The following is a 17,728-nucleotide window of genomic DNA, read 5'->3' as shown; positions in this document are numbered from 1 at the left end:
GCAGGGACCCGGGGTCTATTGTCTGTGTCTGCCTCTGTAGTTTGGTCCGAGACCTTTCGGAGCTTTCCCGGGGCAGTCGGCAGAAGCTCCAGCGACCGCCCTCACCCCTCCCCTCTGCCCTCGGGATCGGGAGGGACCGAGCCGGTGTCACGCCCCTCAGCTCTAGTTGTTCCTTTCTCTATCGTTGCGCCGCATCGTGTTCCCGGAATCAGACGGTACCCCATAGATGGCCAGCTTTCCCCCGAGGGTCAACGAGAAAGAGATCGGTGAGGAGTGGGACGGGCTCTCCGGAGGACTGGTGGGTGAGGGGTGAGCGCGCGGGGTCTTAGGGGTGGATGGGACCCTCGGGAGAAGGCTCGGGCAGCAGAGTAAGCTGGGGCAAGCCTTTAAGGGAAGAGGACGGACGTGTCTACTGAACCGTAACTGATTCATACGAATGGGGAGCCAACTGCGCCGGCCACTGGCGAGGCGGAGGCGCGGATCGCAGAAGGGGACCTGGGAGATGGTGCGGGTGAGTCCGGGACCCGGCCCTGCGTCGGCCTCCCAGGACCCGGGTGGTCGGGGGCGGACACTGGCTCCTGGGGACCCCAGCGTGCTCCTCTTGAGATCCGTGCGGGACCGTATCCTGTGATTCCCTTGGCGCGGCGACAGGGACTGCGAATGGGCCGGTGGGGGTGGAGGTTGAAGCGGGGCGAGAAGGGGCTATGCCCGGGGGTTACTGGGCCGAGTCCTAGAGACTGTGATGGGAAAACTCAACTTGTGAGCTGTAACTGAAAACAGGGGGCCTTCATACACCCAACCACTCTTCAATGAGGTGCCAACAGCTATTTAAAAAGCAATGAATTTGAAAAAACAAAAACAAAACACAGTTGTTAATGTGCTGTGGAGTCGGTTCCGACTCATAGCGGCCCTGTTTGAGGGTTTCCGAGGAGCGGCTGGTGGGTTTGAACCGCCGACCTTGCGGAAAGGCAAGCGGTTGGAGGGAGAAGACGCAGAATTATCTCTCCAATACACATGGGAGGAGCATGATGGTTGGGTGGGGGGGACCCTAGGAAAGCTGTTGTATGAAGAAGAACAGGCAGTCTTAAATACTGGCTTCAAGACCACTCACGACTAACCCCAGAGCTCACATGTGGGAACCCCTCACTTTAGATAAAATAACTGGAACAACTTCTAGGGAGGGGAGGAGATGACGGCTTGATCGGCTCAGTGACACTGACCTTACTGTGGTAATTAACAATGTGTGGTGGCCCTTGAACTGTCTGGGTTTTCCCTCCTCCCCTGATGTAAATGAATGTCTTCTCTAACGTCCATGGAGGCCGTATTTCTAGAGAAGGGAAGAAGCGGAAGTAGCCTAAACACCCTTTATCCTGTGGGTGGGTGCTGCTTTAAATTTTTAAACAGCTGTATTAGAATTCTGGGCTTTTCTTTTATCCTTAAAATTGAATGGCTGACTAGAAGATAACTTCAACCCTGGTTTTAATAACTATTTTAAAGTTGCAAATTACACACAAAAATAGGTAATCCAGTTTTTATTTTAGCAATTTATGTCAGCAAGTATATATACTGGAGTGAGACATAAAACTCAGAGGTTCATATTTTCTAATCAGTGGGTTTTTTCTCTGTTTGCCTTTATCTTGATGAATGATTTTGAAAACATACAGTCATTTTAAGGAATGAATAGAGCTGCCTAGCATACCTTTCTAAGAAAGAAATTTCATTCACAAAGTAGCCCTTTATTTTTATTATTTCCTCCCCCCCTCCCCCCCGTCTATATTTAGCCCTCTGGATATATAGTATCACATTAAAAGTTAACTGTTTTAGTGCTAAATATCTAAAGGGACTTTGGCCTTTTCTAAGCATTTTTAAAAGCTCAGTTTTAGTTACTTTAAAAAAAAATGTTTAAAATACACAAGGTTTAAATACTTAAAGACTGACATTAGATTTAACTTCTCAAGTACTTACTAAAATAGCAAAGACAGGATCCATGAATGATTAAAGAAATCTGTGCTAACGTTTACTGCCCTCTTTCACAAGGCACTGCCATCTTTTGGGTTATGAAATTGGAGGGAGGAATGTGAAGAAGGCGCTAAATCTGGTTTGCTTTGTTCAGCAGTGAACAAAGTGACTCATGATGTATTACTACTGTGCAGGTATTAATAATGGAGTATTGTGTCTTATGACCGATTTCTCAGGCAGGCAGCAGCCTGTACCATATTAAATTTAGGTCATTTAATCCTAAATTTTCTAGGATACTCACATTAAACAGTTACAGGTAATACAATAAAGGTTCCCCCTCCTCCAAATTACTTTATCCTTAAACTTTGTGCTACGTTTTAAAATAATTGTATCAGTAAGTATTTAAGTTCAGCAGCTTTCAGATGTGCCTGTTAACTAAGGAAACACTGTCAAGGCATTTTGCTAAAACTTTGTAACACTATATTGTTTTGAGTTCTGGTGGCAGTGTTATACAAGAGGGGTTTTGTGATTGTGGCAACAGTAAAAGAAGGAAAAAGTGATCCTAAAATAAGAAAGGAGTCTTCTCTGTGGGAATCTTGCTCTGAAGCTTGCTAGAAAAGAGTAGAATTTGAATTTAATTTTCCAACTCATTTTGAAGTTCAATGCAAAAACTAATCCTTTATTTTTTTGAGATAGAAAGGCAGTATACAGACAGTCCCCTGAGGTTACAAATGAGATCTGTTCTTAGGCTGTCTTTAAGTCAGATTTGTAGGTAAGCTGGAGCAGGTACCTATAGGTCTTATTTAGCCTTACTTTAGCATAAGAAAATGGAGCCCTAGATGTGCTGTTTGTTAGATGTTGTGCTGCTAACCGCAAGGTCAGCAGTTCAAACTCACCAGCTGCTTTCTGGGAAGAAGATGAGGCTGTCTGCTCCCACATAGATTTACAGTCTCAGAAAGCCTGTTTAGGGTTGCTATGAGTCAGAATCTACTGGATGATAGTGGGTTTAGTGCAAGAACAGGAGCCAGGTGATGAAGTGAGTTAATAAGCATTGGCCTGCGTACCACAAGGTTGACTGTTCAAACTCACCAGGCAAAAGATGAGGCTGTCTATTCCCCAAAGATTTAAAAGATGACAGTCTCACAAAACCGTTGGAGTCGTTCTGCTCTGTCCTGTTGAGGAGAGGGTTTTTAGTGCAAGAAAAAGGTTCTAGGCCTTTTCAGTGCTCTTCAGATTGCAGCAAGGGAAGGTGATTGTGATGAAGAATTTGTTCCCGGGAGGGGGCTCAGTAGTTTGAACTTGATGATTAATTTATATGACATTAAAGAGCATGTGGTAGCGTAGTGGTTAACCTCAGGGTCAGCAGTTCAAAACTACCAGCTGTTCCGCGGGAGAAAGATGAGGCTTTCTGCTCCCGTAAAGATTTACAGCCTCGGAAACCCTGTACAGGGTCACTATGAGTTGGAACCGACTCCACGGCACATAACAATAACAACAAAGAGCATGTCTTTGTTGTTGTTATTGAGTGGTGTTATAGGTGTCACCCATAGCAACCCTGTATAGGGTTTCTGAGAAGCGGCTGGTGAGCTTGAACCACTGACCTTGTGGTTCACACCGACTTTGCAGTCCACTATATTAACCCCAAGTGTCGCCAGGACTCCTTCCAACTCCATAGAGACCCTATATGGGACTTCCAAGGAGTGAGGAGCAGCTGGTAGGCTTGAACTGCCCACCTTTTGGTTAGCAGTCCAGTGCTTATCTCACAGCATCTCACCAGAACTCCAAGGGCAATTATGAGGAGCTTCAAAAAACTTTATGGAAAAATGAATGAAAAGATGCTTTTTTTTTGCAGTCTCCCCTCCCCTCCTCCAGTACAAGTTTATCTGATAATTTATTGTCTGTAAATTGGACATATATAAGCTGGGATTTAGGTATGTTAGTTTAACCAGGGGCTTTCTCTTTTTAAGATAATCTTCCTCCCATGGAGCAACTGGTGGGTTTGAACTGTCGACCTTGCAGTTAGAAATTCAGTGTTTATTCTACAACTCTACACCAGAGCTCCTAGTTAATAACTTGTTGTTTATTGTTAAATGCTGTCAAGTCAATTCTGACAACATTTCTGAGGAGCTTCTAGTGAGTTTGAAAGTTTGAATCCCTGACCTTGGCCTTCAAACCGATTTTGTGGTCCGGTGCTTTACCCTACAGCGCCATACCAAGACTCCAGGTAAAAACTGTTGTTGTTAAGTGCCATCGAGTAGGTTCTGACCCACAGTGACCCTGTATAGGGTTTCTGAGGAGCTGCTGGTGAACTTGAACTACTGAGCATGCAGTTCAAATGGCTTTGCAGTCTGGCACATTAACCCACAGTGCCACACCAGGACTCCGTAGTTAAAAACCAGCATCACTAAAAAAAAAAAAAGAAAAGAAAAGAAAGCGGAGCTGGTGGTGATGGTCCTTGTGTGGTTATGTGCTGTGGAGTCACTTCAGACTCATAGCAACTCCAAGGATGTCCAAGGCTGTGAATCTTCATGGGAACAGCTGGTAGTTTTGAACTGCTGACCTAGTGGTTAGCAGCCTGACTTGTAACTCACTACACTGTCAGAGCTCCTTGAAATCCTGTGTATATTTAAAAAAAAAACAAAAACATTTTGAAGTATCAGAAGTCAGCAGTTTGTGATTTTTATTTTAGGAAAGGCATGTGACTGACTAACAGTAAAGTTAATAACACAAGGGTCTGTGTAGAATCCACTACTTGATTAAATCAAATGTGACAATGAGGGCCATTGACAGGTAAGCCTGAGTTTACCCAGAAAAGTGTGATGAAGGTGGAGATGGGGAGTGGACTTTGAATTGTGTAGCTTGAATGATTAAAAGGTTAGAGATTAAGAGTAGCCTGGCTGTCTTCAATGTATGAATGTCACGTGAGAGCAGAATTAGGCTTACTTTTTTTTTAGGTCAGGACTGGGGGAGTGGGTGGAGTGACTTGGGGGAAGATTATATGAGTCATTAAAATCTCATATGGGTCTCACAGTCTTTTCATTAAAGTCATAGTGCACTTGTTATTGTATCAGAGTTGGATGGGGAACATGTGCTTTCATATTTAGTCAGTACTTATTGATCGATCACCTGCAATGCCAGGTGCTTCACTAACTGTTGACATAGCACACAGACTGTGGAAATGCCACCAAGTGATTCTATTTGGGGGAATTGTATACATATCTGCTTCAGCATTTAGTTGTTGAAAAGTTGAGGCCAGAAATATATCTGTGTATAATTGTGTCCTGTAGAGTTGACCAGACAACCAGCCACAAAATTAGTAAGAGGGAAGCTAAACTGACAATAATAATTTATAACTGAAAAGAATAGCAAAATTAGAACTCAAGACCAACCTAAGACAACATTGTTGTTGAGTGCTGTGAGTTGGTTCTGACTCACAACAAGCCTGTATAGGGTTTCCAAGGAGCAGCTGGTGAGTTTGAACCATCAACTGTGAGGTTCATACTGACCTTGCAGTCCAGTACTTATCCTACAGTACTACACCAGGACTCCTTTAGTGATATGCTGATGAAAGAGATTCCTTTTCCAAAATGGAACTTCCAGCTGACTCTGCATGGATGCAATAAGAGATGGTTGATCATACTTGTTAAATATGGAAGTAATGTTTTTTGTATACTCTTAATTAACAACATGCCATTTTTTGTTATGAATGCTAATTTTAATCCTACATGAATTTTAAATGTATGAAATTACTTTTTTTTGTTCCGTTAAGAATTACTGTACTTCTGTTTTGGGGTCAGTTTGTAATCCATAACCATAAGGACTACTATTTAAGAATCATAAAATGTAATTTGTTTTAAAGTATCGGTTGGACTAAGCCTATGTCCCTTTTGGTTCTGAGCGTTTTGTGATTTAGATCTTAAAAAGATATTCCTGCTTGAATAGATTATTTTATAGTGGCTTATGAAAGGCAAAAATCTTAATTTGGAAGTTTTGCGGGTTTTTTTTGCATTTTAACAAATTAGCTTTAGTCTCTTGAATTTTAAATGTTAGTAATTTGATGAAAACTGGGTCATGTACAAGTAAGACTTCAGAAAATTGGTAGCTCTAATTGGTCATTACATCACTCTTCCTTGAGCAGTTTTGTTACTTCAGTTTCGTAAAACATGTGAATCTGGAAATTTTAGGAATAGTGTTTTTGCCCAAATTTAAAGACAGTCGCTATCAGTAAGGCATCTTCACATCACAGTCTTTCCCTAAGAGAGTAGAAAGCAAAACTGTATATACCCTGTCAGCACAGAAAAAGAAAAAACTCAGCAGGAGTGAGTTCCAAAGTAAGATGGAGATAATCTAAAAAAATCATTATTTGTTATGTATGATATCTATATGTTTTTCTCTCTCTCTCTTTAGTGAGATCACGTACTATAGGTGAACTTTTAGCTCCAGCAGCTCCTTTTGACAAGAAATGTGGTCGTGAGAATTGGACTGTTGCTTTTGCTCCAGATGGTTCATATTTTGCTTGGTCACAAGGGCATCGTACAGTAAAGCTTGTTCCGTGGTCCCAGTGCCTCAAGAACTTGTAAGATTCTTTTCTTATTTGTACTTTGTATCTGCTTGTATATAGTTGACCAATTTTTCATCACTAACAGGAGTCTAGAGTAAATAATAACTCAATTTGCATCTTTTTCCGTTCCCCAGTCTCCTGCATGGCACCAAGAATGTCACTAATTCAAGCAGTTTAAGATTGTCAAGACAAAATAGTGATGGTGGCCAGAAAACAAAACCTGGTGAACATACTATAGACTGTGGAGACATAGTTTGGAGTCTTGCTTTTGGCTCTTCCATTCCAGAAAAACAGAGTCGCTGTGTAAATATAGAATGGCATCGATTCAAATTTGGACAAGATCAGCTACTCCTCGCCACAGGGTTAAACAATGGGCGTATCAAAATATGGGATGTATATACAGGTAAGGATTCTTTATAAACTGTTTTAAAAGCAGACTTGATTATTTTATGAGATAGAACACTGCTTAGACACTGAGATACATGATTTGAAGGTGTTAGCATTGAATTGGTATAAAAGCAAGAATTGGTATAATGACTCTCTTTTGATAATTGGGCTCAATAGCATTTATTCAGCTCCTGAGTTTAGTTTAGGAAGACTACATAGAGTTCATGCTGTTTGATCATTCCTAAGAGAATATTATAAGCCTATCTGCATCCCGGAAGGAGTGTGCCAGCTTTAGAACTATGACCCCGTCTCCAGCTAAGCATAGAGCCAAGATGGATGATGTAGTGATTGTAGCTCAGGGCTCCCAGATGTCAGGATGACAGCAACGACCCTGATGTCATCAAGTTGTAAGAGATTCCAACCTTCCAGCAGCTTTGAAAGGGTTTGTTGAGTGGCCAGACCTCCTCAACAAATACCAAATTGGAGAAATTGGGTTCTCAGCAGGTGTTGCAGCTCTGCCTCCATATCAGGATCACCTGCATCAGTGTACAGAGGCCATTGCTTTTGATCAGAATGCTTTGGCTAAGCGAATCAAAGAGATGGGTCAGAAAAGATAGGCCAAATATGCAGAGCTGACCCAGAAGGTCAGTGAGATGTCTGCCATCGTGCGTTGCATACAGAGTGTACCCCTGATGGAAAGGCTCTGCAGCATGCTGCCTCAGAGGGAGGCTGGAGCCCTTCAGCATGAAACCAGACCGAGAGCTGACGCAATAGAGCTCCTGCTTCCACCCTTCCAACCAGACTGTTGTTCTGTGGGACAGAGCTTGGCACCATCACCAAATCCTGAGGATACTTCGAACCAAAGTCAAGTGGTATGACCTGGCTTTAAAGCTGGATGGAGGTTTTGGTACTCCCTGAAGTGGATGTGAAGCAGTCATTGGCCTGAAAACTCAAAGTCTGCGCTAATTGTTTGCTTGATGAATTTCCTCATGTAAAATGAGCCAAACTAATACTAAGTTGAAGTTGGAACATTCAAGTTTTTAGGAATTCTTTACAGAATTCAGGAGTAATTTTTATTTTGCTTAGATTTTTTAAAAAATTGAGTGTATTGTCTATCTAGTTGAGTGAAAACGTGAAGAGAAGGGGAAGAATTATTTTCAGAAGTTCTAAATCACCTTGATGCCTTCATGAAATTATACTCACATGGCTGTAGACTGTGGGTTATAAATCTAAAGAACTAATTTAAAAAGAGAGAGAATTTAGCTGGCGATATCTAGGGACTAGTTACCACATATTGACTGGTAATGTATTAATTCTCTGACTTGTAAGGTGTGTTCTTAACATTTTCAGTGATTGATAGCTTTAGGGGCTTTCAAAGCAAGCCTGTCTCTCCAAATTTATGAGTGGTTATCTAGCTATGTAAATGTGAGGAGGGAGTATAAGAATACGAGTCCAGCTCATAGGTGCCCTATGTAGGGTTTGTGAGGCTGTAAATATTTATGGGAGCAGAAAACGTCATCTTTTTCCTTTGGAGTAGCTGGTGGGTTTGAACTTCTGACCTTGTGATTAGCAGTCCAGTGCTTACCTTACAGGGGGTATTACATATGCATGTATGTAATAGAGCCGTAGCAGGCAGAGTGATGGAAATTACTAGTTGTTGCTTTTAAGTGCCATCTAGTTGGTTCTAACTCAATAGTGGCCCTATATAAGGTGGAGGGTCAGAGAAAAAGAGGAAGACCCCCAACAAGATGGATTGGTTAAGTGGCAGCATTGATGGACTCAAGTGTGGCAACAGTAATGAGGTTGGCCCAGGATCGGGCAGTGTTTCATTCTGTTGTGTATACGGTCGCTATGAGTCGGTGCTGACTCGATGGCACCTAACAATAACAACAAGGAGCAGCTGGTGGGTTTGAACTGCTGACCGTACAGATCAAACTGACCTTGCAGCCCAGTGCTTCTCCTACAGTACCATACCAGGACTCCTCTTAGACATACCCAAGCCCCTGTGAGATTGAGTTACTGGGCTTGAAGACTGAGGACTGTAGCCTTGAGGGATACCTATGTCAATTGGCATAACATAGTTCATGAAGGTAATGTTCTGTGTTCTAGTTTGGTGAATAACGTCTGAAGTCATAAAAAGCTTGTGAGTGGCCATCTAACCATTGGTCTTTTCCCATCTGGAGTAAAGGAGAGTCAAAGAAACCAAAGAGTCAAGAAAGCAATTTCCACAGGCCTGATGACCCTCATAAGGAGCTCTGGTAACGTAGTGGTTACAAATTGGGCTGCTAATCTCACGGTCAGCAGTTTGAAACTACCAGCTGTTCTGCCGAAGAAAGGTGAGGCTTTCTGCTCGCGTAAAGATTTACAGCCTCGGAAACCCTAAGCAGGGTCACTTTGGGTTGGAATCGACTCGAAGGCACTTAATAACAATAACAACAATGACCCTCATGAATGACAGACTTCTCTGTCCTGAGACCAGAAGAACTAGGTGGTTCCTGTTGCCACTACTGACTCCCCTGACCAGGGATACAATGGTGGTGGCTGTGTGCCATGGAGTCGGTTCCGACTCATAGTGACCCTACACAGGGTTTCCAAGGCTGTAAATCTTTACGGGAGCAGAAAACCTCATCCTTCCCCCTCGGAACAGCTGGAAGTGTGAACTGCCGTGTAACCACTACGCTACCAGAGCCCCTTAGGGCTATAATAGAAGGTCCTGATTAGAATGGGAAAAAAATATAGCACAAAATTCATTCATTAAAAAAAAAAAAGACCAGACTTACTGAACTGAAAGTCTGGAGTACTCCCTGAGACTATGATCTTTCTGAAACACCGTTTTTACCTGGAATTGAAGCCACTCCTGGAGATCACCTTTTAGCCAAATGCCTATGAGGAATATGGAGTCTTGGTATGGCACTGTAGGATCAGCACTGGACTGCTAACACACCAGGTGATCCTTGGAAACCCTATACAGGGTTGCTGTCAGAACTGACTTAACAGCAATTAATAACAACATGAAGAATCTACACTTTAGAACAATCAACTATATAATATGGAACAGGCAACATTTGCTCCAAAGATGAGAAGGCAAGCCCAGGGGTAGGGGAATTGGAGGGTGAAAACAGGTTGAAGGCAGAGTGGGGATGGGAGAGTACTGGACACATTGAAGGGATAACAGCTGACATGGAATGATTTGTGTATGAATTCTTGAATGGGAAACCAATTTGCTGTGTAAACTTTCACCTAAAACACAAAATGTTAAAAACAACAGCATATTTAAACACTGCTTAAAAGTTTCTGACATAATAATATGTGCTTATCAGTTTGAAGAAGTGAATGAGTGTTATAGAAATTGTACATCAAAGTATATTTTGTCACAGAGGGTATGTTTAGGAATTAAGGTTGTTATGGGATAGTGTATGTCTTTTGGGGTGTTTGACAGTACAATAGTGTTGTTGTTGTTATGTGCCGGGGAGTCAGTTTCAACTCATAGCGATCCTGTACAGAATTTCCGGGGCTGTAAATCTTTACGAGAGCAGAAAGCCTCATCTTTCTCCTGTGGAAGAGCTGGTAGTTTTGAACTGCTGACCATGAGATTAGCAGCCTGATTTGTTTTAGTATAGGAAGAGGAAATAAAATTTTAAATTGTGAACTGCAATTTCAGTTTTGAAACATAAGGTCAGTAGTGGTTCAAGTTAACCAGCTATTTCTCAGAAACCTTATGCAGGGTTGCTATGAGTCAAAACTGACATGACAGAACTTAACAACAAAATATTATATAAATATTTAGAAAATGATGATAATGAAGGATTTTCCTTGATATTAACGTGGTCCAGGAATTTGTTTATATTTCAGCAATTCTCTTCATTTTTCTAATAATTTAGGCATTGCTATACTGGAATCCTGATGTGACACTGTAGGATAAGCACTAGACTGCTAACAGGAAGGTCAGCAGTTCAAACCCACCAGCCACTCCTTAGAAACCTTATTCAGAGTTACTATGATTCAGAAGTGACTTGACAACACTTACCAACAGCAAAATCATGGAAAGCATCCATTTTAAAACAATGTAAATAGTTAATCTGAATCTACATTAACATTGTCCTTTTTTTTTGAACTCTCCTATTGCATTTTAGGAAAACTCCTCCTTAACTTGGTAGACCATACAGAAGTGGTCAGAGATTTAACTTTTGCTCCAGATGGGAGCTTGATCCTGGTATCAGCTTCAAGAGACAAAACTCTGAGAGTATGGGACCTGAAAGATGACGGTATGTCCTTTCCTAGGCTATAAAAAAGGATTTGTTCTTTGATATCACTATTTATTAAGAAGAGTTGTTGGGATCATCTGAGGCATTTATAAGTGGCATATGATCAAAATTTCCTTTTCTCTGCTTAATCCTTTGGTCCCTTTTCCAACACAGATCAAGCAAAATAAATGTGACATAGAATAGGAGCCAGCAGTTACTCTAAGTAAACAATCTGATATTATTCAGAAATTAAATATACAGATCTAGATCAGCTATTTGAAGCCAAAATCTAGATCAAATTTAAGTAGACCTAGAAATAACAAAGAGATGTCATTTCATAATCTAATAAAAATAAAACCTAATTTACAACAAAATGCTAAGAAATAGCTGTGATGCTTATAAAGATTTGGGAGGCTACTTTGAGGGAACCAGAGATGAACATCTCTTCCCCTTATCAGAGTTTATATTTTTTAAGAGCCACTAATAAAATAGTTTCTAGACTACTGGTGTGGCACTGTAGGATCAGCACTGTAAATTAAACCACAAGGTCAGCATTTCAAACCAACCAGCTACTCCTTGGAAATCATATATAGGGTTGCTATGAGTCAGAACTGACTTGACGTACCTAACTATAAAATAGTTCACATTTTTAACTAAAACTTTATATTTAAACGAGATGTACTCTTAACAGATTAACCTGGAGGTTTATAGACTTACTCAGAGATAATGTAGCTTAAATTATAGTTAGAAACAAACCCCTCAGATTTGGAGAATTGTTTAGCTGACTGATGAGTACTAACCACTGTGTGACAAAATAATCAGCTAACATTGCCAATGTACTGAACATATTTTCAGTTGTACATGTGTTTTAAGCATCAAAAGAGGTGTAGTGATTTTGTCTTACTCTCAGTTGTGTCCTTGGTGCTTGGAACAGTGCCTGGCATTTAGTAGAATCTCAGTAAATATTCGTAAAATTAAAGAGTTAAGCGTAGTTTTGGACCATGCTATAAATTATTTGTGTAGTTACTTAACTCTGCCTTTATAATGCAAAAGCAGCCATAGGCAGTATTTATATAAGTAAACAGGCATAGCTGTGTTTTAGTTAAACTTTATAAAAGTAGGCATTGCTGTAGATTGCCAGCCTCTGTAATAAATAATATGCTAGATAAATCATGGCAACTGTAGAAGTTTGTGAGTCAGATTTATTGTCCTTTTGAAATATGATACTCTTCTGAAATGGATTCTAGAGTTAACGGATTTTTTTTGTTGTTGTTCAGGAAACATGATGAAAGTATTGAGGGGGCATCCGAACTGGGTGTACAGCTGTGCATTTTCTCCTGATTCGTCTATGATGTGTTCAGTTGGCGCCAGTAAAGCAGTATGTATCAAAGTTCTTGTACACTCATTGTGACTTGAATTATAATAATGTGTGTATAATCATTTTAAATCTAAGTAACCTATTTAAATCTGTGCTCGGTGTCCTGAATATCTTAAATGTTTTATTTCATGATGGGGAGAATTTGCATGAAGGAAATTAATTTAATATAGTTACTGTTCATGAAATGAATAATTGGATTGCTATTTTAGTTAGAGATAATATAAAATGAAGGGTATGTCAAATTTATTTTTTATAAGATCTAGGAAGTTTAATGCTATAGAAAAGATTAGTCCAAATGTTAAGACATTCCCTTGCTAATTATTTTCTCTGTTCTATTTTTCTGTCCAGTTTGCTGATTTTAAAGTTTTGAGTCCCAGCTGGTCCTGGACATTTTACTGAAAAATAAAAATAAAAATAAAAAAAGTAAAAAACTTAATAAAAATAAAAATAGCACTTATGTATGTCCTAGAATGAATTATAGATGAAATTTGATACTGTCTGTCTTACATAGCGTACCTGTAGTCAGCTTCAGTAAATGACTCTTAAGAGTGTTTTGCGTATTATTGACTGAGTCTTTTAGTTGTTTACCAGCTTTTAATTATATAAAAAGATCTTATTAACTTCAAGTTTTATGAAAATAGTTAATATCCAAATCCGTGTGTTGATTTATACTTTGAGTGAGAAGGGGTTGGGAGGCTGGTGAAATGCGTTTATTTAGCTAAGAAGTATGTTAAAAAGGTAGTTGCAGATGTTGGGCTTTTAGAAGAAAATACCTAGTCTAGTTCATGTGAAAATCCTAGGCAGAACAAAGCTAGATGTTGACATTGCTATTTTAGGCTGTGTGTTTTCCATATGCTTCTTGCTTTCCCTGTCACAGGTGGTGGCAGCAATATTGGTGTGATTGAGGGTATGCTGGCACCACTCGCACACAGGCGCACAATGGTGTTAGCTGGGCAGAAAGAGTGGCATCTCTGGCTACCGGGCTGGGGGCGACCTTTACCATAGGATGAAGTAACCTTGCATTCGGCTGCAAGGTGTACTGTACGTACACAGGTGCTGGTCGATGTCCACTTTCTGCTTTTCTTTCTTTCTTTTTATCTTTTTTAAAATAATTTTCCCCTCAGTGAAATGACTCTCTGAGTAAGTTTATCTTCCAGTGTGATGGAATTGGGAGTCTGACAAGTGAAACCAATTTAATATAAAGCAGTTGGCTTTTAAATGGTTTCTCTGTACTATTTTTCGGAATTGTTTGAGGTGCTAGAGATACCTTAAGTATTTGATTCAGTTTAAAATTTGTACATATTTTTCTGTAGAAGTAATATATTGTGTTTGTGCAGAAAAAAAAATGTAGCAAAAAGAATTGCTTTACTGCAAGAGGAGGAGAGATTGTGTTATATGGATTGTTTATAAACCTCCAAAGCTCACATTTAATTTATAACCGACTGAAATATAAATGAAGTCCTACTGAGAGTTATTCTGCACAGTCTAATTGCTGAGCTTTGAATCTAAAATTACATGTAAACTTGTCACATAATTTAAATGTTTTATACTTAAAATGACTAATACTATGGTCAGTTTGGGAAAAATTTAGATTTGTAAATTTTGATTCAAGAAATGTGATTGTATGATTTTCATAAGATAGCATTTTCATTTTGTAATGTGGTTTAACATCCTTGTTTACCAAAAAAATTTCATTTGGCTGTGAAAATTCTCTTTGCTTGCAGTATCTGTTTCTCTTCCTAGGCTCACGTTGGTGACCCAAGCCTATTGTAAACAAGTGATTATCTCAAAGGAGATGCCAATGGAGTAACAATTTGTTAACCTTACATTTTCTGTCTGTATATTTTTTAAATTTTTGGTAGTTTCCGGAAAAACGAATTAAAAAAAAAAGGGGGTTTGTAATACTTAACCCTATTTATTTCTGTATATTTTAATTAGTTTTTGGAATAAATGGATTTCAGTATAACTTCGTGGTTAAATTGCATTGCTTTTACTTTGTGTTTAGGCCTATTTTTTAATTAACATTTAACAGAAAACACTTGAAATAGAATTTGCATGTCTGTTTTAATTAACTTAAAGACTGATTTTAATCTATGACACTGAGCATATTCTTTTAATTATTCATAATTTTAAAATGTTTAATTTATAATTTAATCTTAATTAAAGATAGCAGTTTTAGTTAAAAATGTGGCTTTTTTTTTTTCCTCTGTGTGTTTAAATGAAGCTATAACACTGCCTTTTTATTGCAGGTTTTCCTTTGGAATATGGACAAATATACCATGATACGAAAACTAGAAGGCCATCACCATGATGTTGTAGCTTGTGACTTTTCTCCTGATGGAGCATTGCTGGCTACTGCATCGTATGATACTCGAGTCTATATATGGGACCCATATACTGGAGACATTCTCATGGAATTTGGGTGGGTACAGCATAAATGATTTTAGTCTGTAATTCATCTTTGGCTATTAGTATAACTTCTTAAGAAGTTGGGTAAAGGATTCAAATCATTTTTAACTGTACATGCTTCTGGAAAAGCAGTAATTGAAAATATTTAGAGTTTAAGAGATCTCTAGTATTTTCATGTTGAACAAATAGTTAAAACCAACGTTGAACCCAAACTAATAGTTAACCTTAGTGTCTTAAACCACATTGTAAAAAAAGAGATTTGTAACTATTTCAAAGGCCCCTTTTGTTTTGTTAGAATATGTCAGGTCTGTTCAATCTTCTTAGTTGTGTTAGCTCAGTCCACTTTAAACCTTATGTAAAGACAAAAGTACTTTGTCCCTGTGTAGTTTTGTTTCTTGAAGTGACCCTTACGTAAACTGAAGCCATGTATTTGTCCACAGGCACCTGTTTCCCCCTCCTACTCCAATATTTGCTGGTGGAGCAAATGACCGATGGGTGCGTGCTGTGTCTTTTAGTCATGATGGACTGCATATTGCAAGCCTTGCTGATGATAAGTGAGTGGATGAATTATAGTTTGACATATTATTTTAATGAAAATAACTCTCAAGCTTCAAAATAACCTGTCTTTAATTTGGGTTTTAATGTCTCTTTCTCTAGATGAGGACTAGAAAGATTTTGGTGTGTCTTAAAATATATTAGTCTAAATAATATCTATAGAAACCAAAGATAATACATGCCTTTTCCTGTGTTACTTAGTTTAGGCAAACTTTGGTATATTTTAATTAGCTTTTGGTTTTGCTCAAAGAGATTTTCCCCCCTGTTGTATAAAATGTCCTGAGTAGATTTGTGGTTTATTGGTAAGGATCTCAAGGGTTTATCATACAGTGTGCATGAATATAGGATTAAGTGGTGTGGTAACTTCAGTTCAGAAAAATCTCTTCTTACCAGAAAGCTAGTTAACATAAGGGGAGTTTTTTTTGTTTTGTTTTTGTCCCCCAGTGAGATGGATTGGCACAATGGCAGCATTAATGGGCTCAAGTTTGGCAACGATTGTGAGGTTGGCCCAGGATTGGGCAGTGCTTCATTCTGTTGTGCATAAGGTCACTGAGTCGGTACCAGCTCAATGGTGTCTAACAACAATATTGTTTCCTGTTTGCTTAGGTCACTTCTGAACATCAGTACTCTGCTGTGTGCCTAGATGCACTTGCCTGGCTGAAAGCACTTTATTTGTTGTCTTGAATTTGTGTTTTAAATACAGGCAGTCCTGGGTTTACCAATGTCCGACTTGCATAAAGCCTGTTATATTAACAATTTGAGGTTCACACAATGGTTTGTAATAACAAATGGGTACTACTTTGCAACATGCATCAGAACATTGTTATGATGGTATCTGGAAGTGAAGACAGGTTTAGCAATGGAACTTGTTCATAATCCAGAGACAGCCTATATAAAAATATAGACATAAGACCAAGTTAGCAAGTGACAGCTAGACTGTGAAATACTCAACAGTAATTGCCTGCTACAGTGCTGTGTGTGAGAGAGAGAGTTCTTTCTGAATTTTAAAGGTTGCTTTTATGTTGTCTGTACTACTATTTGCTCATTTCCATTCCAGAATGGTGAGGTTCTGGAGAATTGATGAAGAATATCCAGTACAAATTGCATCTTTGAGCAATGGTCTGTGCTGTGCTTTTTCTACTAATGGCAGTGTTTTAGCTGCTGGGTAAGTATAGTTACCTGTTTTCTTTTAAAAGGCTTTTATTCTCAGTAAATTCTCTCATAGTAACATTTATAATACCAGTGCTTAGGTCTCTTTAGTAAGTTTTAATGAGAAATTTGTGAATCTAATCACAGCCTTGAGTAATAGTTAGCTCTTTTCTTCCAAGGCTGTAAGCCTTATAGAAGCTGACTGCTGCTCCTTTACTCCCACGAGGGCCCTGACCTTTCAGTGAGCAGATGTGCACACATTAACACTCGTCACTAAGGCTGCTGCATTGTTACTGTTATGTTTGCTCTAGTCATGTACAACTCATAGCCACTCTCTATAGGGTTTCCCAGGAGGGGCTGGTGGGTTTGAACCACCGACCTTGCAGTTAGCAGTCCAGTGCTGATCCTCCAGTGTCACCAGGAGTCTCCAAGGCATGCTGGAGTGGCTGAGTTTGGGGTTTTTGTTTCCATTTAGGACACATGATGGAAGTGTGTATTTTTGGGCCACTCCAAGGCAAGTTCCTAGCCTTCAACATTTGTGTCGTATGTCAGTCCGGAGAGTGATGACCACCCAAGAAGTTCAGAAGCTGCCAGTTCCTTCCAAAGTTTTAGAGTTTCTTTCCTATTATATTTAGAAGACACTGCATTCCCTAATAGGAGGGACAAACAATATACTTTACTCAGACCTCAAGTTCTACTGACTTCAAGTATGTTTTTAAAGGGTTAAAGATTTACTTGATATGTTCTTGTATGATCAGTTGAGGTTTTAAAATAATATTTATTAGACTATATAGGAGGAATGTGTGAAGACCTCCATACATGTATATATTTAGATATAAGCTGCTATGTGGTGAATGGACTCTCCTTTTGCTTTTCTAATTTTAATATCTGACACGTATATATTGCTTCAATCGAACCACAATATCTATCTTTGCTGTGAAGTGGAAGGAATTTGTTTTATTCTGGGATACTGAGTAGATGGTAAATACTGATAAGAAAGCTAGGTTGCTTCATACTAAATGTGTATATGACTGCATGTTATACACAATTTTTGTCTAGGGGAGTAATTTTGTTTTACTTAGAAAT

General features: G+C 39.3%; 1 protein-coding gene across 1 annotated transcript; it reads left to right on the top strand.

The window, feature by feature from the left end:
• Positions 1-226: 226 nt before the first annotated feature.
• Positions 227-17,277, top strand: WSB1 (WD repeat and SOCS box containing 1). Its single transcript, XM_006874239.1, has 9 exons — positions 227-266; positions 6,367-6,535; positions 6,655-6,923; positions 11,041-11,172; positions 12,429-12,529; positions 14,779-14,951; positions 15,379-15,492; positions 16,551-16,658; positions 17,118-17,277. The coding sequence occupies exons 1-9, from the start codon at positions 227-229 to the stop codon at positions 17,275-17,277; spliced, it is 1,266 nt and encodes a 421-aa protein (XP_006874301.1).
• The last annotated feature ends 451 nt before the right edge of the window (positions 17,278-17,728 follow it).

Source organism: Chrysochloris asiatica, unplaced genomic scaffold (genome assembly GCF_000296735.1).
Source record: "Chrysochloris asiatica unplaced genomic scaffold, ChrAsi1.0 scaffold00266, whole genome shotgun sequence".
Classification (NCBI taxonomy): domain Eukaryota; kingdom Metazoa; phylum Chordata; class Mammalia; order Afrosoricida; family Chrysochloridae; genus Chrysochloris; species Chrysochloris asiatica.
This window is presented reverse-complemented; position numbering and strand designations above follow the sequence as displayed.